The following is a 24,347-nucleotide window of genomic DNA, read 5'->3' on the forward strand; positions in this document are numbered from 1 at the left end:
AAAATAGGATATGGCTTACGTTCAAGGTATTAGATCTGTAAGTCACTTTTTAAAAAAATTCAACATTTTGAAACGTACCTTGTGAAGACAATAATTGGCTCCATTTTGTACTGATAAATTCAAGCTGTAATCATCACCCTTCCTTATCACACCCATACCACTATGGTCCTCGTTCTTCAGTACCATCCGTTGAGTTTGAAATGGAGGCAACTTTGAAACTGTTGTGACTATTTCGTATAGTATTATCAACTTTTGGGGCAAAGAAGTTTAGGTTGCCCCAGGAAGCAATCGAAAGACCAGTTCGTGTTGTCGTAACAAGCAGTAGTCCAGGACATAGGAAGAAGGTTCACTTCCATTATTTTGTTTTTGGTTTTAAATTTAAAATCAGTGAGTTTTTTTTAATTTAGAGAATTACTTTTTTCATCTACCAAATAACCAATTCAGAGTTTGTAATTTAATTAAAAATTTATTTTTAATGCAATTGTTAATTTTTATAATAATGTACATATTGGCGATAAGGTGAAAAAGTAATTTAAAGAGAATATGTTGTAATTCATGTTGCAAGTCTTTTTAATTGCTCAAAAGTAATCCACATCACTATATTCCATGATGATATACGAACAAATGAAGGTACAAAACTGAAAAAATCATACAAATTTATTTGTGACATTAAAAATTAATAAGAATACTTTACAAAATTGTCTAATTAAATGTTTTTTTTTCTACAGTTTGTGCTGTGCCTTTGTTATTTTCATTTTTATACTGAATTGATCTCTTAAAATTGGATTGCAAACTACATCAAACTGGAAATTTTTGTCTGATCATCAAATATACTACTGCTTATGCAAGGTGGTTTCCAAACTGTGCTAGACATCTCTACCTGACTCTCAGTAACAAAAGAGTAAATACCTTATAAAGTTTTGTCTGATTGAATGAAATTTATAATATTCATTTTCTGTAGTCATCAGTTCTACTATCACACTGTTTATCTAGCTCCTATTTATTTCACTTATCTATGTTGTAAACATTTATGATAATTATGGATAAAGATTTATTTAAACTTATAATATGTGTACAAGAATCCCTTGTATGTGTAAATAAATAATTTGCTTTCATCATAAAATGATGTATGAGAAATTATCCTATTTCATCAAAAATGTCCAATTGCCTTCCTTACTCTTACAATTCCTAATCAAGAATGTCTTAAATCTTTTCCATTTTTGGAGGTGTAACTTCAGATCTTTCTACAGTTTATATTGTGAAATTAACTATTTAAATTAAAATGGTTATAATTCTAAATTATTGTAATGAAATATATTTTTTCTATAACTTGTCAGGAATTCAGGCTGCATATCAAAATTATTTTATAATTTAAAAAAGTGATACCATGGACTAACTCTGCATGGGCTCTAAGTCATCCAATATTATAAAAGATCTGTCTAGTTGATTAAAAAAAATCAATCTTTATACTTCTAAATGGTCCACCCTCTGCCACAGTGATATCATTCATGTCTTCCCAAAAATTGTATACAACATATTTTATTTTATTCATTTTAAAAAATAATAGTAGTTGATAAACGAGGAAATATGATAAACAGAGTGAGAAAAGACTTGGACCTTTGTCTACTGATTGATGGGTCACACACATACATATCCTTATGATCTGGTACATTATCCAACAACCACCTCTCTGTGTGCTCGCTGAGTTTATTCCCTCGTCTTAATTGGTCTGTTTGCAATGTGGTGAAAAGACCGTGAAGATGGACTGTTAAAAAGGCAGATTGGAACGGTTAGAACACGTAGATAGATTGTTGAAAAGGCGGATTGGAATGGTTACCATAAAGGCTTCCCATTACAGTACAACAGTGGGCCAGGCATCCTTGATCAGCTTTCCTCTTTTACGTCCATGATAATTGAGCCAGCTAATAGATCTATCCCACAAACATCTAGAAATCCTAGATGTCCTTCCATTCCTTGGTGGAATGATGATTGCCAAAACACTATTGGCAAACGACAGCAGTCACTGTAAATTTAACCGCAGGCTTACAAATTAACATCTAAGTTTGTACTGTAAAGCTACAGCAGTATGTTGTCGGTTATTCTTGGACACTAGGAGGAAATGCATGGACACCATCTCACGCACTACTCCGACGTCTACTGTGTGGAAAAAGATTCATGCGATTAGTAGGTTACCAAAACAATTTACTCTCAGGCTTATTCATGTAGGAGGACCCCTTTCAGCATCTTCTGCGGTGGCATCTACCTTAGCTAATACTTTCCGCTCGGTGCCTCTCAGTTCATCATATAAAAAAGTACAAGTTACAGATAAAAGTATTATCGTTGAACATTGGTGATTTGGTTGGTGAATTAAAGCTCCATTCGCATTCAACGAGTTGTCACGTGCACTTAAAATCTCACGTAACACGTCCCTGGACCTGACAGTGTTCATCTGGGTATGCAATCACACCTCTTCCTCATTCGGTGTTACAACATCTATTGAACATTTATAATGATCTATTCTCTGCACAAGTCTTCCCACCCGTCTAGTCAAAAGCCATTGTTGTACTGGTAATGACAAAACAAGTCCCTCAAGCTACCACCCTATCTCCTTGATAAGCATCCTATTCAAGGTAATGGAGAGAATGGTGAACCACAGACTTACATGGTACTTGGAGAGACATGACCTTTTTTATCGAGAACAGTGTGGAAGAAGGACGATCCTCTATTGACTATTTAGTGTCATTGGAAACAGCTATTCAAAACACTTTCCTACAGCGCATTGTCGCTAATTTCTTTGGTATCAGAAAGGCGTTTGACACAGCCTGGTGACATGGTATTCTAAACACCCTCAAAGAATGGAGAGTCAACGGCAATATACTTGCTTTTATTAAGAGTTTCTTGAATGGCCAAACTTTTCGCATTCAGGTTGGAGATTCTCGAGTAGCATCAACTTGGAGAATGGAGTACCTCAAGGAAGTGTATTAAGTGCCACCTTATTTTCTATAGCCATATTACTAAATGTGTATAGACACCTGTTTCATGTTCTTTATTTGTTGATGATTTTGCTATATATATATTGCATCCCATTCAAATTCAATAGCCACGGTGAAGAGACTACTACAGAACACTGTATCTCACCTTGAAGTTTGGTCCAAGATTACTGGCTTCACATTTCACCAAGAAAACAAAATGTGTAGTCTTTTCTCGCCTGTGGGACCCCTTTATTTCACAAGTTTTTCTCAGTGGATAGCTAATTGCTATCTTTGCTGATGTCAGATTTTTAGGTTTATTTTTTGATAGCCGCCTTACGTGGGTGAAACACATCAAAGAATTAAAAACAACATGTTTCAAACTTTTAGATATGCTTCAAGTCCTTAGCAATACTAATTGGGGTGCTGATCAGTCATATATGTTGCGTTTTTACTATTCCTTAGTTCATTCCTGTTTAAATTATGGTTGTGTCGCCTACTCTACAACGCGTAATACCATGCTTACAATGCTAGATGCTGAACATCATGCTTTCCTTTGGCATACTACAGGTGCCTTTAGATCAAGCCCTATCATAATCATCCTTGTTGAATGTGGTGAACCATCATCACTTTGGGATAGATGGAATCAGGTTTTGACATTTATTTTACCCATCTTAAGGGACAGCCAAATCAACTGGCTTTTGACACAGTCCTTAGAAATTCTTATTTTTAAAGATATGAGGACCATCCATGTCATACTGCACATTTAGGTATTCACAACCAACATTTACTTCACCTTATGAATGTTGACGCACCTACTATTTTTCCCAATTTATCCGTATTCATATTCTCCATGGAGAATCAATCTTATAAATTTTATGTTTGACTCACGATATACAATAGAGAATCAACACCACCTATTTTCTTTCAACAAATGTTTCACCATATTCTTGCCAAGACAAACCCAGACGAGTAGTATACACAGATGGATCGAAACAGAATGATACCAGCGCATTTATTGTTCATGACCAAAGCTATATGTTTTATCTACCTTTATAAGTGTCTTTACTGCTGAACTGTATGCAATAAATAAGGCTTTGAATATCATTAACCCTAAGTATCATCATATCCTTATTTGTAGCAACTCGTGTAGTGCTCTCTAAGCCTTAGATAATTTTTATTCCAGACAACCTATCATCACTGAAATCTACAATGCAACCACCAAGTTGAACCATTGCAACCCACAAGTGAATTTCTGCTGGATCTCTAGCCATGTGGGGATTCCAGGTAATTAACATATAGATTCTGCTGCTAAAGACACATGTAATCAACCATACTTCACAAGCCATGTTACTACATCCGACTTTATTCACTATGTAAAACTCTCTTCGCACAAAGTGTCAACATGACTGGAGGATGGCTACAGTAGACAACAACTCCAGCACATTAAGGTTCTGTGTTGCCATGGGACTCCTCATACAGGAAAATTTGTCGTGAGGAAGTGGTCCTCTGCCGATTGCGGATAGGACATACAAGAGCTACTCACAGGTATCTGATATCAGCAGTAAATGCAACAGTATGAATACGATGCAACTGCTGATTGACTATGCACTACATTTTTGTGGAATGCATACATTATGCAGCTTTGCATCGTAAACTTGAATTTGGCGAAAATTCCTGGGCAATAATAAAGACATTTTGGACCAGGTGTTTTTGTTCCTCCATTGCTAATATTTTAATTGTATGTAATCCAGTAGTTGTATGATTTTGTGTCTAACATTTTAGTTTTTTTTTTTTTAATTTTGTGTTTGTTTTTAATAATTTAGTTTGCTTTGATTTTGTTTTTAAATTTCTGTGTTAAGTTTACATTTTGTTTTCTGGGCGATGATAACATAAAAATATTTTTCACCCAAAAAAAAGAAAAGAAAAAAGGGTTAGAAGCAGTCTAAAAAAAAAATCTGGTAAAGGGAAAAAGTTAGAGTAGTCAATACAGCAATTAATGCAGATTTTCTGCCTAGAGATTTGTAAATAAACTGGGTAGCATAACTGATATTGCTTTATACCACAGCATTAGATTCGAAAAAATCACATTAGTCCTGGTAGAAACTTGCAAGAGTTGAAAAGTTGCAAAATAAGATAATTCATGTGTTAGAAAAAATGTAAAGCTTAAACTTACAAAATCAGTAAACTTAATAAAAAAAGGTAACTAGAAAGTAAAAGATGATAAACTGGCTAAAATGTACAATTGTGCAGTTCTTCATTTACCCTTTTTATCATTGTATGGTAAATTGAATAACTATGATGTTAAGTGAAATATTATACAGATTCCAGAACATTTGAAAAAGGAACATTACCAACTGGGCCACATCAAGAAAGTAAAATGATTAGTGGGAAGATTAAAAAAAAAGTAAAAATGATACACACCAAAAGGAAATTGGTGTTATCATATGGAAATGTATTACATAAGCCACGTTGAAACTGAAGAAAAAATGTGGGATTCCAAGTATATTTGTAAAGAAATGTTAGACAATTCCATCATCAGATTTGATGAAGACTCAGTTATGTGGCATAGAACAACTTAAAATATATAAAGAACTTGTTCTCTAAAGAAGTATATTTTTTATTAACATTCTCATATATATATATATTTACCCATACATTTCTAATAAATTGAGAATGAAAACTAAAAAATTAAAGAATTTAATATGTGTAAAATGTATTAATTAATAAAGTTCATTAATAATAAAAATGAATAAATACAAAATTACAAATAAACGAAGACAGAGTTTTATTACAGCCATCTGTTGTAATAAACATTTAAGATTAACAATGTTGCTTTAGGAGGGGAATTGAGATAACCTTTTGCCGCAACTCATTTATTTGTTTATTCTTTCTATCAACTAAATCAAACATGTTTGCTTTTGCACAATTTCTCTTTAAGTTGAAAATATATTTTTTCTTCCTGCAAGCTGCTTTTGATATTCTTCTATGTGTTTTATATGTTAAAGAAAGATAAGCATTGCATTTAATACACAATATAAGAAACAATACATAGTAAACTGCTTATAGAACTACTATTATAATGAAATAAAAATGCCAGATACTTCCTATTTTTAAAACAGAAGTATTATGTTTGAAAAAGTTGAGGTTTCACAGTTCATGAATATAGTTTTTATGCCTTCACATTGAATGAGCTTATCATTTAGTTTGAGTTATTCATTTAATAAATTAATTTTTTTATAATTGGTTTTACTAACCCTTTATAAAATGCACCAATTCCTTCTTTACAAGTTTTTATTGCACAATCTAAAGCACTTCTATAAGTACCTTTTGGTGAATTCATATAACGTGTTTTAATTACATCGACTGGTGATGCCACAAATGTTGCACATAAACCTATATTAATAAAAATAAATTATAAAATAGTTATAAATCATAATTTGTAAAAATATCTCCAAAATTATTTGTTTTAAAATAATTCTTATTAGAATGAGATTATTATTGCACATATATACTTTCTGGTTAGAGTACCATTTTAGAAGTGGTAACCGGTATGAATTTTTTAAATAGATACATGTGCCACACTAGTCTTGCTTTATGTTCAACCTGTAGATAGGAAACAACCTGAACATTCCTACATCACAATGAAGTTACTGCTCCACTAGGCTACCATAAAATGCCAATACAGCGCTACAGATGTCAGGGCAACAGATGACATAATTCCTATGGTATACGTACAAGAAAGAATAAATGAAAGAGAAGAACAGAGGAAGGAATTAACTCATTGAGGGACTGGCATTTTATTAGATTACTTTACTGTTTTGTCTAGGATGACAAGTATAGAGTAAACAATAAAGAGATTCTGGAACATATTTTCTTATTTAGTTTTGCAGGGATTTTTATCTGACTTCAGAATTAGTAATTAACTAAATTTCAAAGGAAGAGATCTCAGCTGATCACTTTCAAGCAATCCTGTTACAGTGAGTAAATAATTAGTATCAGGAATAGTAAACTATTAATAAAACAGATTTTTTTTAACAATCACTATTTACTATTTTCTGAGACAGTATAAAACAATAATAATAGATAAAAAACTGCTTTTAATTGGGATATGTTTTTTTTTTTAATAGCTAAAGTATAATTAAACATTGATTTATAATAGGTATTCCTATTAATACTTTACAATTAATTACGACTGGTGAATAATATTCTTTTTTTGAAAAGAATTTTTATTTGTTTATAGTGTATCATTTACTGTACTTTTTGTTAGATTTAATAATCATTCTACAATTTTTTATTCTAGCAGGTTTTCACCTCTCAGATTACAAGCACATAGTGACAATTTTTGTTGCTTATATGACTTAAATGAGTTAATTTTTGTTAGTTTCTTATGAAGTCTGGTATCATTTATATTTTATATTATTATCATTTATAACATGTTACAGCTGAAATTACTGGGATAATTTTACTAACATTTTACAAAAAATTAATTTGAAAGAACTTAAGATAAAAAAAAATTTCATATATCCCCACCCTGTAATCTTTTCATTTTTTATTATACATGCAGTTTTTTCATTAATTATGTTGTCATTTTTATGTCAAGAGTATTTTAATGGCTGATGACATATTACAATAATTGATATAGTACTACCAATATTGTAATCGTAGAAATCAACAACTATCAAGTGTTTGGCTTTCTGTTAAGAATATTTAGAATACAATATTTTAATTAAATAATATATATAACAAGCAAGTAATAATATATAAGCAGTAAGGCACGGGCAAGATTGCATGTTGCCCTGATGTTCCTCCTTTTTTCATTATCCAAGGCCCCCTAAATAGGTACTAAGTGGAGTTCAATAGGTACCAAGTATCCAAGTGGAATTCATGTGGTACGGTTCTGCTTGTGGCTTTTCTGTTAATTTATTCCAAAAATTGTTCATAGGTCTAACAATTGTTAGCTCTATTGTTCATATGCTCAGTGTTTTTAGGCTAAAGCTACTTTAACTATTGTTCATTGGCTCTTAGTTTTTGGGCTAAAGCTACTACTCTAATTAATTGCATAATTAGAATTTAAAACATTAATTTAATATATACAGAGGTCATAAGAATTGTCAATGTGTGTTGACTTTAATGAATTAATCTTTCAAATAATTCTCTCCAGTCTCTGAGGGTGATGCGTCAAGTTTCTTCAGTTACATTTTTTTTTACAATTTTCAGTCTGCAATTCTCTCTGTCTGCAGCTGTTACATTTAAAGACCTGTCATAGATAATAGTTAATCCTATATGACTACTTATTAAAATAAAGCTTTACTTTATTAAAAAAAAAGACAAATTTTATAAATAGCAATGTTTTAAAAGAAATACTAGGCAAGTTATTTTTACTATTTCTGGGCTCAAAAAAAATCTGGCTGCAGGTTAATCTGTAGCACCAATTAACTCCCACAAATCATAGTTTTTTGCTTGAATTTTCCTGTAAATTGAGTCTGTAAAATGTTCTTTTCTTAAATAAAAAAATGGGTCATAAGTTTAATATTGTCACAAGTATTTCCTTCACAGTACAAAATAATCTTTACACAAACATTAACATGGAACAGATTTTACAATTAAACATCAGAAGTTCAAGTGTACAATGAGATTTGTGATTAAATTTCTTAAGAATTTAAAAAATTCAGGCCAGAGAAAACCAGCAGTGTATTATAACATTGATAATGTCATAAAGTGCATATTAAATTAGTTCCAGTATATCTATTTACGTATTGAATCAATAATACTATAAAAATACAATAATTAATGTAAAACAAGTATACATAAATTTATCCCTGGAAGAGTGTCTTGGGAATTATTAAATCATCTACACTCCTGAAAATCTGATTGTTTAATTTCAATGGAATGAATAAATTGTTGCAGAACAGGATGAAATGTCAGTAGTTTAAACTGATTGACCATAAATAAATGTAAAGTAAGTTTCCATAGATAAAAAACATAAAGAGTGCTGTATGTATGAGTATAAAAGCTTGCTTGTACAAGACAGACAGTTACTTTGCAGGGCATTATATTACTTTTCTAGAAACATTAGGCTCATTCAGAAATCAAGTATTCTGCAATACAGTATGTTAACTATTTTCATAAATGCAAAAATTCTTTCCACAATTAAAATTTATTATCATTTTGTTTAATTTCAGAATAATTTCTTTAAAAACATTTTCTGTACTTATAAATATTTCTTACTGTATACAGTTCAAAACCAAATACTTTATACTAATATTAATAGATTATTATTACACTACATTAAGATATTCAACAAATTAATAACCGCTTTATATGAATAAAGGTTATCAAAATATTTCATTTGAGATTTATTTATATGTACTTGTTATAATGGGTATTAGTATTGTTAGTGATGTATATAGTAATAAACATCCATAAGTAGAAGTTTATTACTATAAACATCACCATTAAATAATAGGCCTATACCCTATAAATTAATTATAATAATCTATTAATAGTTTATTTTATTTTCTACATATTCATAGAGTAGCTAATTATTTTTTTTATCACATTGTTGGCTAATATTCAATACTAATCTTTACTTAACATTTTCAGTAAATTGATTTAGTTCAATTCTTGGCGTGTCCCAGTACGAATGGTTTAATTATTTCCTTCTGTAATGTATGTTTTTTGTTCATTTTTTGCAGCAGCAAAATCTAAATGCATAGTTAAGAATAAAAAGCGCCATAGTCAATCAAGCTCATGAAATAGTTAATAATGTATACAATTTTATGAAGAAAGAATTAATAAATTTAGGAAAATTAGAACATTTAATAAACATTCAAAAATGTGAACAAAGGCACAAGATCACAAGTTCAATAACTCCGAAAAGAAAAGCAGGATCTTCTTAAATCTAAATCACAGTCGTGCTCGTTCAGCACACCAAAAAAGTATAAACAATGTTCAAAACCAGTTAGTGGATTTAGACAGTTTTGATCAAGTCATAGTAAGAAGAACATTTAACGAGTTTCACACAAAATATAATGAATTGCCTTCATTAATTAAATTACATGAACTTCAAAAAATATTCAATTTCAAGGTTCTAGAATTATACTAGCAGCTATTGTGAAAGAGTTAGGGTTTAAGTGGTGTAAAGCTGCTAATAATAGGAAACTTTTGATTGAGAAAGAAGACATCCAATGGAAGAGAGTAGAATATTTAAGAAAATGACCAATTGCAGAAAAGGGAATTTCTTGATTGTTTATTTGGATGAATTATATATTTTAACATCCCATTTGACAACAAAATTGTGGTCAGATTACAGTAGTATAGGAATAAAAGTGCCAATAATTAAAAGTGATCAGTAAATATTAATCCATACTGGAGGAGAAATGGGATTTATTCCAAACCCAATGTTAACTTGGAAAACGAGTTCAAAAAGCGGTGACTGTCATGACAGCATCAACATTAGTTCATAAAGTGAGCATCTGAAAAATTAATTACTGGTCTTTCTCCCCCCATTCAGCGGTTATCAATGAGGCACCATACCACAATTCTATTCTAGAGAAGCCTCCGAATTCAAATGATAGGAAAAGTGGGCTTGATTAATTGGTTAGAAAAGGGCAATATACCACAGTTGTATGACATAATTAAATCACAAAAAAATTAAAAAATAGTACCATTTTGATGAACTATTAAACAAACACGGGCATCAGATTCTGCGACTTCCACCTTACCACCCTGATTTCACTCCAATCGAGGTGGTATGATCAACTTTAAAAAGATATGTTGGTAGTAATAACATTTTTATTCTCAGATATTAAAAAATTAACAGAGAAAAAGAATGAAATGAATAAGGATGACTGGAAACCACATTGTGAAGATGTAAAAAAGCTAAAACTGAGTATAAGAAGATGCAACCAAAAGTACTCTCGTTTGACTTTTCAAAGTAATACCCACAAACATACATTTTCCATATCAGTTCCAAAACAATGTTTTATATAGATACTATTTCTATGTGTATTGTTCCATTGTCACCCTCTTTGTATATTATGTTCCTATCAATATCAAATGCAAATTGATAATTTTTAAGTATTGCTTTTGCAGAATTACACATTTTTTAAGGATAACCTATCTGCATAAAATAATATTTTAAGTGATTTCCAACAGAAGGTATGGTACAAACATAACATTAAAATGATAATAGTTGTATATGCATGATGACTCATTCACAGTAGGTTCTATAACATGTCAGCACAGAGCAGTCTCCGAGTCATACAATTAACAAAACACTATTATTTAAATGTTTGCTTTGTGTGTGCACCTACTTTGATTTCATTTTTTTTTGTGATTTACAGTCACTGAGTCAGGTTTGTTGTATTAGTGAATAAATATTCCAATGAAATGAGTAAGTAATCTGGATAACTTCTGTTACATGTATGGAGATTTGACATTTAAGGACGATGAAGTTTGACCCCCATTAGTTAAAAAATGTTATGAACTATATTTTTATCAAGGTTGGGAACCAAGATAAGAACTGGGCTCCTCACATCCTGTTCAGCCTGTATGAAAACATCTGACAGACTGGCTACGGGTAATTGGCACATGAGTTTTGCCAATTTGATGGTGTGACATGAACCACAAGATCATTTGCTGGTCTGTTATTTCCATATTACAAAATAAAAGAAATAAATAATAAATCCTAAGACACAATGCAACACTCAAATTTACCATCTTCTATAAGTCATGCCTCATGCCTTATATAAGAGCAAGATGAATCTCATCTGATAACTGAAGTTGAATTAAACAACCTTGATAGGGATTTGTACTATCAAAGAAACTAGCCAAGCTTTTGGGATCTAGGTGGAAAGGCTGGAATATTTTCCATACTGACACTAATGCTGTTTCTTTCATAATTGCCAGGAAGAGTTTCAAGATTTATATTCTGAAGAAAATAGTTTAGTGTGTGCTGTTAATATTTTTACTATCATGGATGTACTTCATCGTAAACATAACTCTTCACAATGGAGACAAGCCTGCTCAATGTACTTTTTGTTTATTTTGATAAAATTAAAAAAATAATGCATCCATTTTCTGGTTAGCTATAAATTTAATGTAATTCTTGCCCAATTCTTTGTTATTATTTTCTGATCTTCTTATCATACCACAATATGTATTGATTTTGTGAAACCAAGAGTGATTTCATTTTATGGTGATCACAGTATTAGTTGTATTGGCATTCTAAAAACTCTTATTTCATAGTTAAAATATGGATATAATGATAATTTTTATTAGACTTTTAGCTAGCTATTTTTCACATAGTTCAACATTTGCCAATTGTTTTCAGGTATTAAAAATATTCCCAAGTTTTGTTTATTTGTATATACAACCACATAACAAAATTATTAATATTTAAATAACTGTAAACAAAAATTAATTAAATATTTTGCTATTTAATTATACTCAACTGATTTATCTAATTCCATCATTTTTAATTAAGCAAATGTTATTAATTTATTTTCGCAAATACTTTGTTTTATTTATATACCTGCAATGGAAGCTGTTGTAAAATGACAAATGATGTTATCTTCCATTAATTTTTTTCTTAATATAATCTCTTTAACTATGTCATAAATTACTATTTCTGCACAGTTTACAATTGAATTTCGTACTGCATTAGCTGTAGTTCCTACAAACAGATTAAAAGAATCAATTTGTTTTCTCATCTAGGTATTCCAAATAAAACTAACCTCTCTTACATGGTACCAAAATTATTCAGATATCAAGCATCATAATTCTTTTAACAGGACTCTCTAACAGTGTACACCACTAGTGGTACACATAGACTTTAAATGCTAGTGTTCTATCCCAGAGATGCTCCTGATATTAGAAGAATCTGTTGTGATTCAGCCAACTATGATTTTTCAATAGTGTCTGCAACTACTATAGTTAGTTGTAGATTTGACATATGGTCCACACCATCATAATTTGTCCTGATTACGAGGTTCCACCAGTAAATCAAGTTAGACTTTGTAATGTTTAAAATTCACTGTCACTTTTCATTAATATTATACCTAAACTGGCTTTGTATGTTTGAAAACCAGCTAATTTAAAATGCATTCTAAAGGTGTTAATCACAGTACAAAACTTATCACAGATGTATCATGTATTAAAGAACTTAGGAACAAGACAACTTAAAAACTACATGGGTTACAGTGCCATGGCTATTGATAATGCATGTTGAAACCAACTCTAACTCATGACTAGTATAAACACTGTATCTTCTCTTGAAAGACCTTTAATGTTAATTAAAGTTATAATGGTATTTACGACAGTAATGATACAGAAATAGTGTTGCTACTGAGCACAGTGTATTAGTACACATTTTAAAAACATATTTCTTTAATTTTAAACCTGACAAATAATTATTCACCTGTTAATGCAATATCTAGCGCACAAAAACATCAAAGAAATCAACCGAGAGAAATTGCTATGTTTTTATAGGAGTATTTTTCTTGAGAAACACACCTTAACTAAATTAGATAAAAGATTAGATTTACACCTTTTTTTTATCTAAACAGAGCTAATAAAACCATAATGAACAAAATCTCATGTGTAAGTCATGTGTAATCAAATTATAATCTAAATCACAATATGAACAACAAATTTTATGAAATTTTTGAATTAATTTCATTTATTCAGCTTTTTTAGTAACACAAATCCTACACTTTCATTTTTGTAAGAGCATAATTAATGTAATTCCAGATGTTACCACAGACACTGTTTACAGAATTAAAGGTTGTGATTGGTTTTCAGAAAGACAATTGCTGCTTTTATAGGATTTTTAGTTTGCTCTTTTGTATATTTACTTCACCGAATCCTAGAGATAAAAATAATGAAGAGGTAAGACATAAGACTGAGCTGATCGCACACCTTTATTAATGGTCCCCTTCTTCATCAAGAGTCTCGTGAGAGATATATAGTGTAACTTCACCTTGCTTTGAGAATGCAATATCTATTTCTTGTGGTGCTAACTATCGCTTGAGATAAGACTCAACATTCACATTCTCAATGTAAAAGTCTTATAAATTTTAGTGGTCATGTCAGCGCTATTTATTTTATTTATCTAGTGCTATTTATCTATTTCCTGTCAGTGCTCAATTTTCAGTGATTTTTTTTTTTTTTTAATGAACTAGCAGAAAGCTTATTAAAACCTTAATGAAATGACATTCCACCATGATAAATTCATAGTATGATATTACTTTATTGATAAAAGCTGAGTTTCTATTTATAAATTCTTTTGCATCTGTATTAGTTAAGAGAACTTTTTTATTTACCTGTAAGCATATAAATTTAAATAATATTATGAACAGACAGGTTGTTGACTTTAAAAAAAACAAATAAGATTGTATTTTTCTTTACTTTTTTTACAAACGCAACAGATATTTTTTTATATATTTGTTTATAAGCAATGAATTAGACAACTTTCTATAGAAAAATAAAATTACTTTATACACTGCAATTGTGTAATTTGAGAATGTTTTACATAATTTTTGAGAATGAAAGTTATTCCATCCAAGATTTTCTTCTATATGATATAAAACATTACAAAAGCAGTTATAAACTTGCTAAAGGAAATAATATTCAGCTTTGTATTTCTTATCATCCTCCAAAGAAATCTACATGCAATACCAGCTGATATAAACAGGCCATTCAGGGCATAGTGAGTGAGAAAAAGAAGTATGAGTTCAGTATTTATAAACTGTACTGTGTAATCACTACTAACCTTTTAATTGATTTAACTTTACATTCTCTACAATCAGTCAGCCTTTTTGCACTGAATATACTTTTATTATTTGAACATGCAAATTATTTAATCTGTTAATGTATCTATTTCTTTCATTTTAATTACTATGTTTACTGGCAGTGAAATTTTTAAAATTGTACAATAAAGTATGGAGAACAATTTATAAACCATTCAGAGTGATTTAAGTATTTTAAACTCAGGATAATTGTTATCTCCCATTTGTTATTTAGAACAATAAAATTTTAACAGTAATGAATGTATTAATTAGAATTTAGTATGCTCAGTTGATGCACAAGGTGGCAATAGATTGTGGATTGATATCTTGATACAGTACACTAGCAGTACTGCACAGTAAGTAGCTGTGCTGTACCAACATTACTTCATACAACCAAAGTAAAACAATAGCACATTTAAATGCATTTTTGCGTTCTATTGACAATTAATAATTGATTGATAATGACCATGTTGAAAAGTACTTTTGAATTAGTAAATGGTGGTAAAAATCTTATTTAAAAAATTCAAACAGGTGATAAGGTGTATGAGTCATAGTCATGACTATTCCTGCAGATGAAGCCATTTTTGCTTTCTTTGGTGCACTTTCATTGGCTCCCACTCCCAATGTTTGATCTATGGAGTTTGATAGTTAATCCTTGTTTCATCTACTGTTTTAAAACATCAAAGAAATTCAGCGTGATCACATTTAGTCTAAACACCTTTGATATGTGGTAAGTCGAATGTGTTTTTGGTAGATTGTTAAAGCCGTCAAAAACAAAGGGGAAGAATGTTTAAAAGTGTAATCTATCTCTTATTGCACTTCCATCAAGGTTAAATCTTTTAAAACAAAATTATTTATTACAGCTCCAAATTCAATTTATCCATTTTTTCAGAAAATGTCAAAACTTCGCAGATAAAAATAATATACTCTTTACTCAACTAAAAAGTAATACTAGTTTTATCCAAAGAAATTGAGAGATATTCCTTCCCCTTAGCAAATTCTGTAATTACTCTGTACTAAAAGTATTGCAGTGTATGTGTTTAAAATATTAAAAAGAATTAGTGATATGCAGGAAACACAGTACTGTCCTTTTGACATGAATTGCTGCAGTTCATATAAAAAGTTCTATACAACTATCCTTTCTGAAAATGCTAAGAGTTTTAACTACACATGACCATTTAAGTAATTTAGTCCTTCCCTTTCATAGATAACATGGACTGATTACTGAAATGGCCTCTGTGTATTATAAACATAAATTCCTAAAAGCATTTTACTCTTTCTTAAAGTGTTAGATTTTCTTTACATTTAAAGGAAAATTTTTCTTTTTTTTTGTTTAATGTATATTTATGAAGTACACTACAAGATAATTTAATAACATATTCATTATTAATATATTTTTAGTTAATGAACATTAAATAATATATCACTTTATTATAAAGCATTAACTTGTATTAGAAAGCACATAGACACTCCAAGAAGTAGAAGTAGATTTATTTTTGTTCTAGATATATATTTTTTTATATACAATCATTTTTTTTAGAAAAGATTAAAAAATATAACTTCTGTTTCTACTTTTTTTTAGGAAACAGAAAAATTCTGTACAATTAATAATACTCTTTAATGTATTGTGTGAGTGTATGTTGTATGCATCCACGCCTCTGTGTAACATCTATACAGAAAAATTCAGTGCAGTAGAAATTATTTCTTCTAAAAGGCCTAATTTTACTGCACTAAAAATTAACGGTGAGTTATTTTAACCTATTAGTTATACCTTTCCAAAGACCATGTAAACCTTCTTGATTATATATAGTAGCATATGCTTCTCTGGTATTTCTGTATCTTTGTCCTTCACCTCCTCTTGTCATTGCTTGAAATCTGATTTTCACAACATCAGTTGGCTGTGCTATTACTACACATAAAAATCCTGATGTTAAACCAGCACTAACCCTTACTGGCACATCTATTCCTTTGTCACTTGTGTCATCTAGAACAAATTTCATGTCAATAGTTAATTGCTTTTTAAATAGTTTGTTTAAAAATGCGGAGGAAGGAACTGTTTGTGTAACTTGGAAATTCATTGTTAAAAGATCAATAAATAATTATTTAATTTTCAGACAGAGTGAGATGAAAATAATTTTCTATCATTAGATAAACTGCATATTCACATTTTATGTAGATTTTAACAGAACATAAATAATTTTTATACATATTTATTATTATGTACATAATAAAAACAAAATCTTAAGCACTCATACATGTCTGTGAAGTCATCTCCAAAATATCTCTCACGAGCTTTCAACGTTTTAGTGTATGGGAAGAGTGATCATGAGATTCCAAGTTAGTTATCTTTTTCCTACTATTACACAAGCTATATTCATACCCACATAAACATCTACTCTAAACACACAATATAACATACTGTACACCATAAATATGTACACTAAACAGTAACACGTAAAACATTTATTTTTCTAGATAACATAATACTAGATAAGCCATTGTACTGTATTTTGAACCAACCACTACTATAATGTAAGAGTGACATTGTGTTGATAGGTATATGGTTCTACGAAGTAAACCTTGAATGAGTCCTCTAAGAACCATGATGAAGCCAGTGTATAATTTTGCTCCTAGTTAGATTGTAGATGCAAACATAGTTTTGTTACATGTGCACTCTGCTAGGATGGCTATTTAATTTAGCAGTTCTCAAGGGAATAAAAATTCAATGAAGCAAAATCTTGTTCTTTTGCCACAAAGATCACGTTTCTGAATTATCAGAGTCACACAGAAGAGCAACCCTTGAAATAAGTCTCTCTTTTTGTTATATCTAAAGCTATTGTGAAAATAATACATCTTTCAAAAATCTAATTTTATTGTTCTCATATAGGATAAGGATGGCTAAAAAAGATAAAAAAGTAGTGCTAAAAAAAATAAAAAATGAATCATAATGATATGTATCCCATACTTGAGGATCTTCACAATTATTTCATTGAAGTCCAATCAAGATATTACATTTTTCTGTTAAATTTATTTTCCCATGCAAAAATGTCTGTGCAGAATTAAATTGTGTACAACCAAAACAACAAAAAAAAAATTGTGCACAGATAATGATGAACATACACGATGTCTCAAGATACAGCAGTGAAGTCCCTATCTATCAATGGGGATAACTTTTCAACAGGGAGTCTTACTCTTTAAGGTTTTGGGGGTTGGCGTCCCCACAGCCCTAGCCTATGTAGCTTTTCTTCCTACTATACTCTGAGCTGCTGAACATTTTACACTATACACCTACACTACACCAAGAACACCACACAAATTACAACATATACCCTTACACAACTACAAAACAACATCCTACACATTTTCATCTTACACTTACTGTTGGTGATGTTGCGACACCTTATGAAACACAAACGTAACCCAAGATGGAAACTATCGTCCCAGAAGGTGAATGGCTGTATGTGTTCAATCTCTCGAACAATGTCTTCTGGGCACCTGGGCCAACCCAGTTGTATGTAGCTCTAGTGTCTGGAAACTTGTGCTTTTCAAAGGTGATCCTAAATTTCCCTGGTACTCGTGGGACCAAAATTACTAGTCCTGATTTAAATCCTATGATGGTTGGTGGTGCATCTGAGAAAACCATTACTCAATGACATTTATAAAGACCTCACTCAGCTTTACCTGACGAGGATAAAAGTCAATGTTGACTAAAGTCCTGACGGGGATCAATGATAAAAGTCCTGACGAGGATTTAAGAGAATAGTTTTTTAAATAGTCCACAGTATAAAAATATAAGATTTGTAGTTCTTCTAAACAATCAGAAAGGAGGCTTCCTCAAAGATATTGCCTTCCTGATAAATAACGTGATAACGGGTTCAAGAGGTTCACCGAAAAACATTAGGAAGTTAAGAGACAGATCGATATTGGTCGAGACGTTTACGGACGAACAGATTTTTTTTTGTTGTTTATTCTCGACGAAAAACGCTTCGGCGTTATCATCCCCCGGCCACGACATGTTTGTTGTAGTAAACAAACATAAATTGCATTTTATATCTTAATTAAAATACTAAAATTTCAAACTGCTATATGGTAATTGGCATAAATAACTAATGGAACCGATCACTCTTGCGTCTCACCAATATATGGGTAGTATCAACATAAAGGCGGTATGTCACAAATCCTTGAATACCAGCCAACAAGTAATCTTTTTGAGATCGATATTAGTGAGATTGCTGAAGAACTTCGTCTTCTAGGTGTTGTAGAGGTGAAACGAATTATAAAACGTCAGAGCGGAATGAAGGAACCTACTCCCTCTCTTATACTAACGTTTACATTCCGGTAACACCGGAGAAAATAAGAGTACTGGAGTATGTGGTTGAGAAACTGCCCGACTCCAGGGCATCGGAGGTTATTAAAATTACAAATTTTTTAAAGAAAAATCGAATCACCTATAATTAACTTTGTATCCATCAGAAATTCTGTATCTACCCAGATACAGAATTATGGATATGTAATGAACATTATCCAGTGGGACGTTCGAATTCATCGGACCCGCATTAAAAATGTTAAGAGTACGGATGCGTGCAGAAGAACCTTTAATAATGTGCTTCCAAGAAACGCACTTTCTGCAACAAGATCCTGTAACACTCAGGAGCTATTTCTGTGAGAGTTACGAATGTCTCGTAGATAATAGAGAGAGTGGTGGGGGTGCTAACATCATGCAGGTCAAAATATCGGCTACCAGGATACCAATAGCTAACTTCATTCCTGCAACCGTCATAAAAATCTCTGTCCCTTTCAAATTGCGCATATACATTCTACATCTCTCACTTAACTCCAAGTTCGATGCACTAAATATAGAAAATACCCTCCAAATTCCATCTCCGTCGTTAATAGTAGGAGACTTTAATGCCCCTCCAGAAATATCAAAGATAGAATGAGACAAGACTTGGACCTCCGCCTACTGAATGTGGATCATATTATGTCATATTACTGGTACTTTTTCCTAAATCGACCTCTTCTTACGCTCATCGAGTTTACACCCTCGTCTAATTGGTCTGTTTGCGATGGCGTTTACGGCAGTGACCATGAACCAATTGTTATTCCTTTTGATGCCAACCGCTTGATGAAAAAAAACACTCTGGAGATAAATTGTTGAAAGAACAAATTGAAACGATTACCATAAAGCCTTCCCATCACAGTATGACGATAGTACTGACGCCCTAGATCAGCTTACCTCTTTTACATTCCTGGTAATCGAGAATGCTAGTAGATTCATTCCACAAACATCAAGAAATCAAGACGCCCCATGGAAATCCCTCCATTCATTAGTAGAATGATCATTGCCAAAACGCGATTAGGAAACGATGGCAGGCACTGCGTAATTTTAACCGCAAATCTACAAATGAACATCTAAATTTGTATCGTAAGGCTAGAACGATATGTCGTCTTGTGGTCATAGTTGCTAGGGAAACGTCATGGAGGAATTACGTAGACATCACCTCACGCACTACTCCCACGTCTACTGTATGGATGAAGCTTCGTACAATTTTCGGATCTCAAAAACAGCATATCCTCAGACTTATTCATGAAGAACTTCTAATGTCATCTTCTGCAGTCGCAAATATCCTGGCAGACTGTTTTCGTTCGGTGTCCCTAACTTTATCATATACTAATGAATTTGAGACGTGAGATGCAAATGGTAATAGTACCCTTAAAGGGTGGTGATTCGGTTGGCAAATTAAATGCTCTCTTTACATTCAAAGAGTTGTCACATGCATTAAAAAACTCAAGTGACACCTCCCCTGAACCTGACAACATTCATCTCAGTAAGCTCTCAGACCTTCCCAATTCGGCACTATATCACTTATTGCATATTTTAATGTGTTGTTCTCTGCACAAGTCTTTCCATCCGTCTGATCGAAATCCATTGTTATACCAGTACCGCAAGCTTACATAGTATCTAGAAAAACAAGCTCTGATATTTTTAGAACAATGTGGTTTCCCCCAAAGACGATCTTCCATTGACCACCTGGTATCATTGCAAACAACTATCAAAAATTCTTTTCTGCTCCGCCAGCAACTCGTCACTATTTTCTTTGACATCAGTAGGGCGTATGATACGGCCTGGCGACTTGGAATTCTAAACACCGTTAAAGAATGGGAAGTCGTGCGCAATATGCTTGCCTTTATTAGAGGTTTCTTAATGTTGGAGATTCTGTGTCGATTCTGTGAGTAGCGTGATTTTGGGGAATAGAGTGCTTCAAGGAAGTATATAAGTGTCACCTTGTTTACTACAGCCATCAACAGTATTACTAAATGTGTGCAGCTACCTTTTTCATGGTCCTGATTTGTTAATTATTTTGCTTCATACATCATGACTATATCACGTACAACACCCAGAGCTAAGAGATTGCTACAGAATACTATATATTGCCTTGACGTTTGATCCAAGGTCACCGGCTTTACATTCTCATCTGAGAAAACAAAATGTGTCATCTTTTCTTGTTTACGTAACTCTTGTAATCCACAAGTCCTTATCAATAGAAAGCCAATTGCTATCTCTCCTGACGTTAAATTTCTAGGTTGCTTTTTGATAATCTTACGTGGATCAAACAGTTAAAAGCGAGATGTTTAAAAATCTAGATGTGCTACGAGACCTTGGCAATACCAAATGGGGAGCCAATCGACCATGTACGTTGCCTTTATTCTTTAGTTCGGTCCCGTTTGGATTATGGTTGCATCGCCTATTCTTCAATGCGTCATACCGTGCTCAAGATGCTGGATCCTGTACACCACGCTTTTTGTCGTCTCGCTACAAGTGCGTTTAGATTAAGCCTTGTCGCGCGTACTTGATTGCGGGAGCCATCACTTTCGTATAAACCAAGCCAGCTGACCAGCTGCTAGTATCTTACTCTGTTCGTCTTCCAAACGGGTGATTTGGTTGTCTGTTCGATAACCAAATCACCCGTTTTTAACTCGGTTTCTTTTTTAACTCATTTTCTTGCAAATCCTCATTTACATAGGTATCTGGGACCATCCACGTTATACAACACTTGTAATGTTCGTACCCGCCGTTTACTGCACCTTTAAATATTTAGACACCTGTTTTTCCAGCGTATCTCTGTTCATATCCTCCGTGTAGATATCCCAAAATTTTTCATTTTTATCTTACTGCACACAATAAAAAATCAACAACTCCTTTTGTCTTTCACCAAATGTTTTACCAATTTCTCTCAAAGACAAACCAGGCACAATAGTATACACAGATGGATCAAAATAGAATGATACCGCTGGATGCGCATTTGTTGTTAATGACAGAACCTATATGTTTGGTCTACCTTATATTACATGTGTCTTACTGCTGAACTGTACGCTGTCAATAACGCTTTGAATATCATTAACCCAAAATACTGTCATATCCTTATTTGTAACGACTCGTGTAGTGCACTCCAAGCTTTAGAAGATTTGTATTCTTGTCATCCTATCGTCACTGAAATTCATAATCCAATTGCCGAGTTGAACCGTCGCAACACACAAGTGAGTTTTTGCTGAATCACTAGCATATTATGTGGGAATCCCGAGTAATGAATGTGCTATTCCGCTGCTAAAGACGGACATAGCCAACCTTCTTTCACCACTGGTGTTACTACTACCGATTTTATTAATTCTGTTAAACGCACTCTACGAGGAAATTGGCAAGATGTCTGGACTGCTACAGTAAATAATAAACTCTGACACATCAAGGAAACTGCTTCCTTGAAACTTTCCATGCAGGAATAATCGTCAAGAGGAGGTTGTATTTGCCGTTTGCGAATAGGGCACACAATGAATCATGGACTTACTCATGAACACCTAATGAATCAGACCGATGCACCCGTTTGTATTCAATGCGACCAACCAACGATACACCACATCTTTGTGCACTGTCATCTTATGCGGCATTGCGTCGTAAATTTAAATTAGGAGCTAATATTCAAGATATTCTAGGAAAAAATATGAGGATGCTATCGAATATCTTGCTGTATCTTACGGCCGTACGTCTGTATTCGACTATTTAATAATTATTGTGATATGTTTTGTTTTTTTGTTTGTTTTTTTTTTAGTATTATATTATGTTTGTTCCAGGTGATTACAACCCAAAAGCGTTTTTCGCCCTCCAAAAAAAAAGTAGTAGTTTTGAGTGTTTTTTTGCCATTTTCCTAAGTGAAATAGAGACTACTCTAGTCAGTCGAAATAGGTGTCCATTAATCAAAGAGAGTACAGCAATACTGAAAATGAAATAGATAAAATACATACTATCTTTCCTGTCTGTTTTCCCTGAATAGAAGCTGAAAAATTCATTAATATCATTAAATTGATTAGATATTTCGTAGCTGCAACCACAAACAAGAGCTTACAGAAGGCTATTTTCTTTAAAAGTTAAACACAAGTGTATAATTCTGAACTGAAGTAGTTGATGGACTTACAAAAGAACTTACTAATATAATACCGCTGACTAATACTAATATAATACAATGAATTACCAAATTTGTATGAACCACTAAGTATAACGTGTAATTAAATAATATACCTTTTGAGTAGTGAATTTTTATTTCAAGTGATAAATTTATTACAGGTGAATGTGTGTACATTCACCTGTTACCGCTACACACAGAGTAAATGGCAGAGCGTAATGGAATAGAGTGGCACATTTAAAACCAGCCTGAGACCACTTTACTTGGTTTGGGGATTGTTAAAAAATGATTTCAGTCATTAACTTTAACCGATGTAAAATGTTTAAATGTAAATTATATTAACCAAAACATACACTAAATAACATACACGTATATACTAAATTTAATTAAATTTGAACAGATATGAAACATTATAGCATCGGCTAGTAAAGTAGTCTTATTAAAGATGTATTGATGAATTTTCCGTACTTACAACTTTAGAGATTGTATAGAAATGTCCTCCTCCGGTAGCAATATATATTTCTGCACGCTGTACCTTGTTAAAGAATATCTTCCTGAATTCTTATTTCGAGATTCTGACAATCTCGCGTCGAATAGTTTTCTAGTAAATCGGCTAGTAAAGTAGTCTTATTAAAGATGTATTGATGAATTTTCCATACTTACAACTTTAGAGATTGTATAGAAATGTCCTCCTCCGGTAGCAATATATATTTCTGCACGCTGTACCTTGTTAAAGAATATCTTCCTGAATTCTTATTTCGAGATTCTGACAATCTCGCGTCGAATAGTTTTCTTTAACTTCTCCAAATTACACCGGTGGTTTTTGTAGACCTTTACTTTCAGTGAAACACAAAGATAAAAATCACAAGGTGATAGATCTGGGGAACGGAAAAGCCATAAATGTTTACTAATGGTCCTTTTTTCTGTAAATGTGCTAGAGTTTACTTCTATTTGTGGCAGGTGACCCCATCTTGTTGAAAATAACTGTACATGAGTTCATCAATGGTCAATCGGCCAATCTTAAGGTCATGAAGAGGTCTCATCAAAGTACAAAGGGTTTTTCTGTAGAAAGTGTTGTGTATTTTGCGAATTTACATATCCCATTAAATAAAACCACGCATCATCTGAAG

At 32.1% G+C, this 24,347-nt stretch overlaps 2 protein-coding genes across 4 annotated transcripts in view; one reads left to right on the top strand and one right to left on the bottom strand.

Moving 5' to 3' along the window:
* The window catches only part of Stoml2 (stomatin like 2), a 44,313-nt gene extending 43,297 nt beyond the window's left edge, over positions 1-1,016 (top strand). Inside the window, exon 10 of one of the 3 annotated variants that reach the window (XM_075360770.1) lies at positions 729-1,014. The gene's annotated coding sequence lies outside the window, so the exon portion shown is untranslated. Of the gene's footprint in view, positions 1-728 lie in introns of all 3 variants that reach the window. The other 2 variants (XM_075360772.1, XM_075360771.1) reach the window with 2 other exon arrangements.
* The window catches only part of LOC142321226 (dicarboxylate carrier UCP2-like), a 46,232-nt gene continuing 22,370 nt past the window's right edge, over positions 486-24,347 (bottom strand). Inside the window, exons 4-7 of the mRNA XM_075359220.1 lie at positions 16,533-16,745; positions 12,508-12,648; positions 6,227-6,365; positions 486-638 (exon numbers count right to left, since the gene is read on the bottom strand). Of these exons, the coding sequence (XP_075215335.1) occupies positions 554-638; positions 6,227-6,365; positions 12,508-12,648; positions 16,533-16,745 (578 nt within the window). The 3' untranslated portion in view covers positions 486-553. The remainder of the gene's footprint in view (positions 639-6,226; positions 6,366-12,507; positions 12,649-16,532; positions 16,746-24,347) is intronic.

The sequence above is a fragment of the Lycorma delicatula genome, chromosome 3 (genome assembly GCF_047948215.1).
Source record: "Lycorma delicatula isolate Av1 chromosome 3, ASM4794821v1, whole genome shotgun sequence".
In the NCBI taxonomy this organism is placed as follows: domain Eukaryota; kingdom Metazoa; phylum Arthropoda; class Insecta; order Hemiptera; family Fulgoridae; genus Lycorma; species Lycorma delicatula.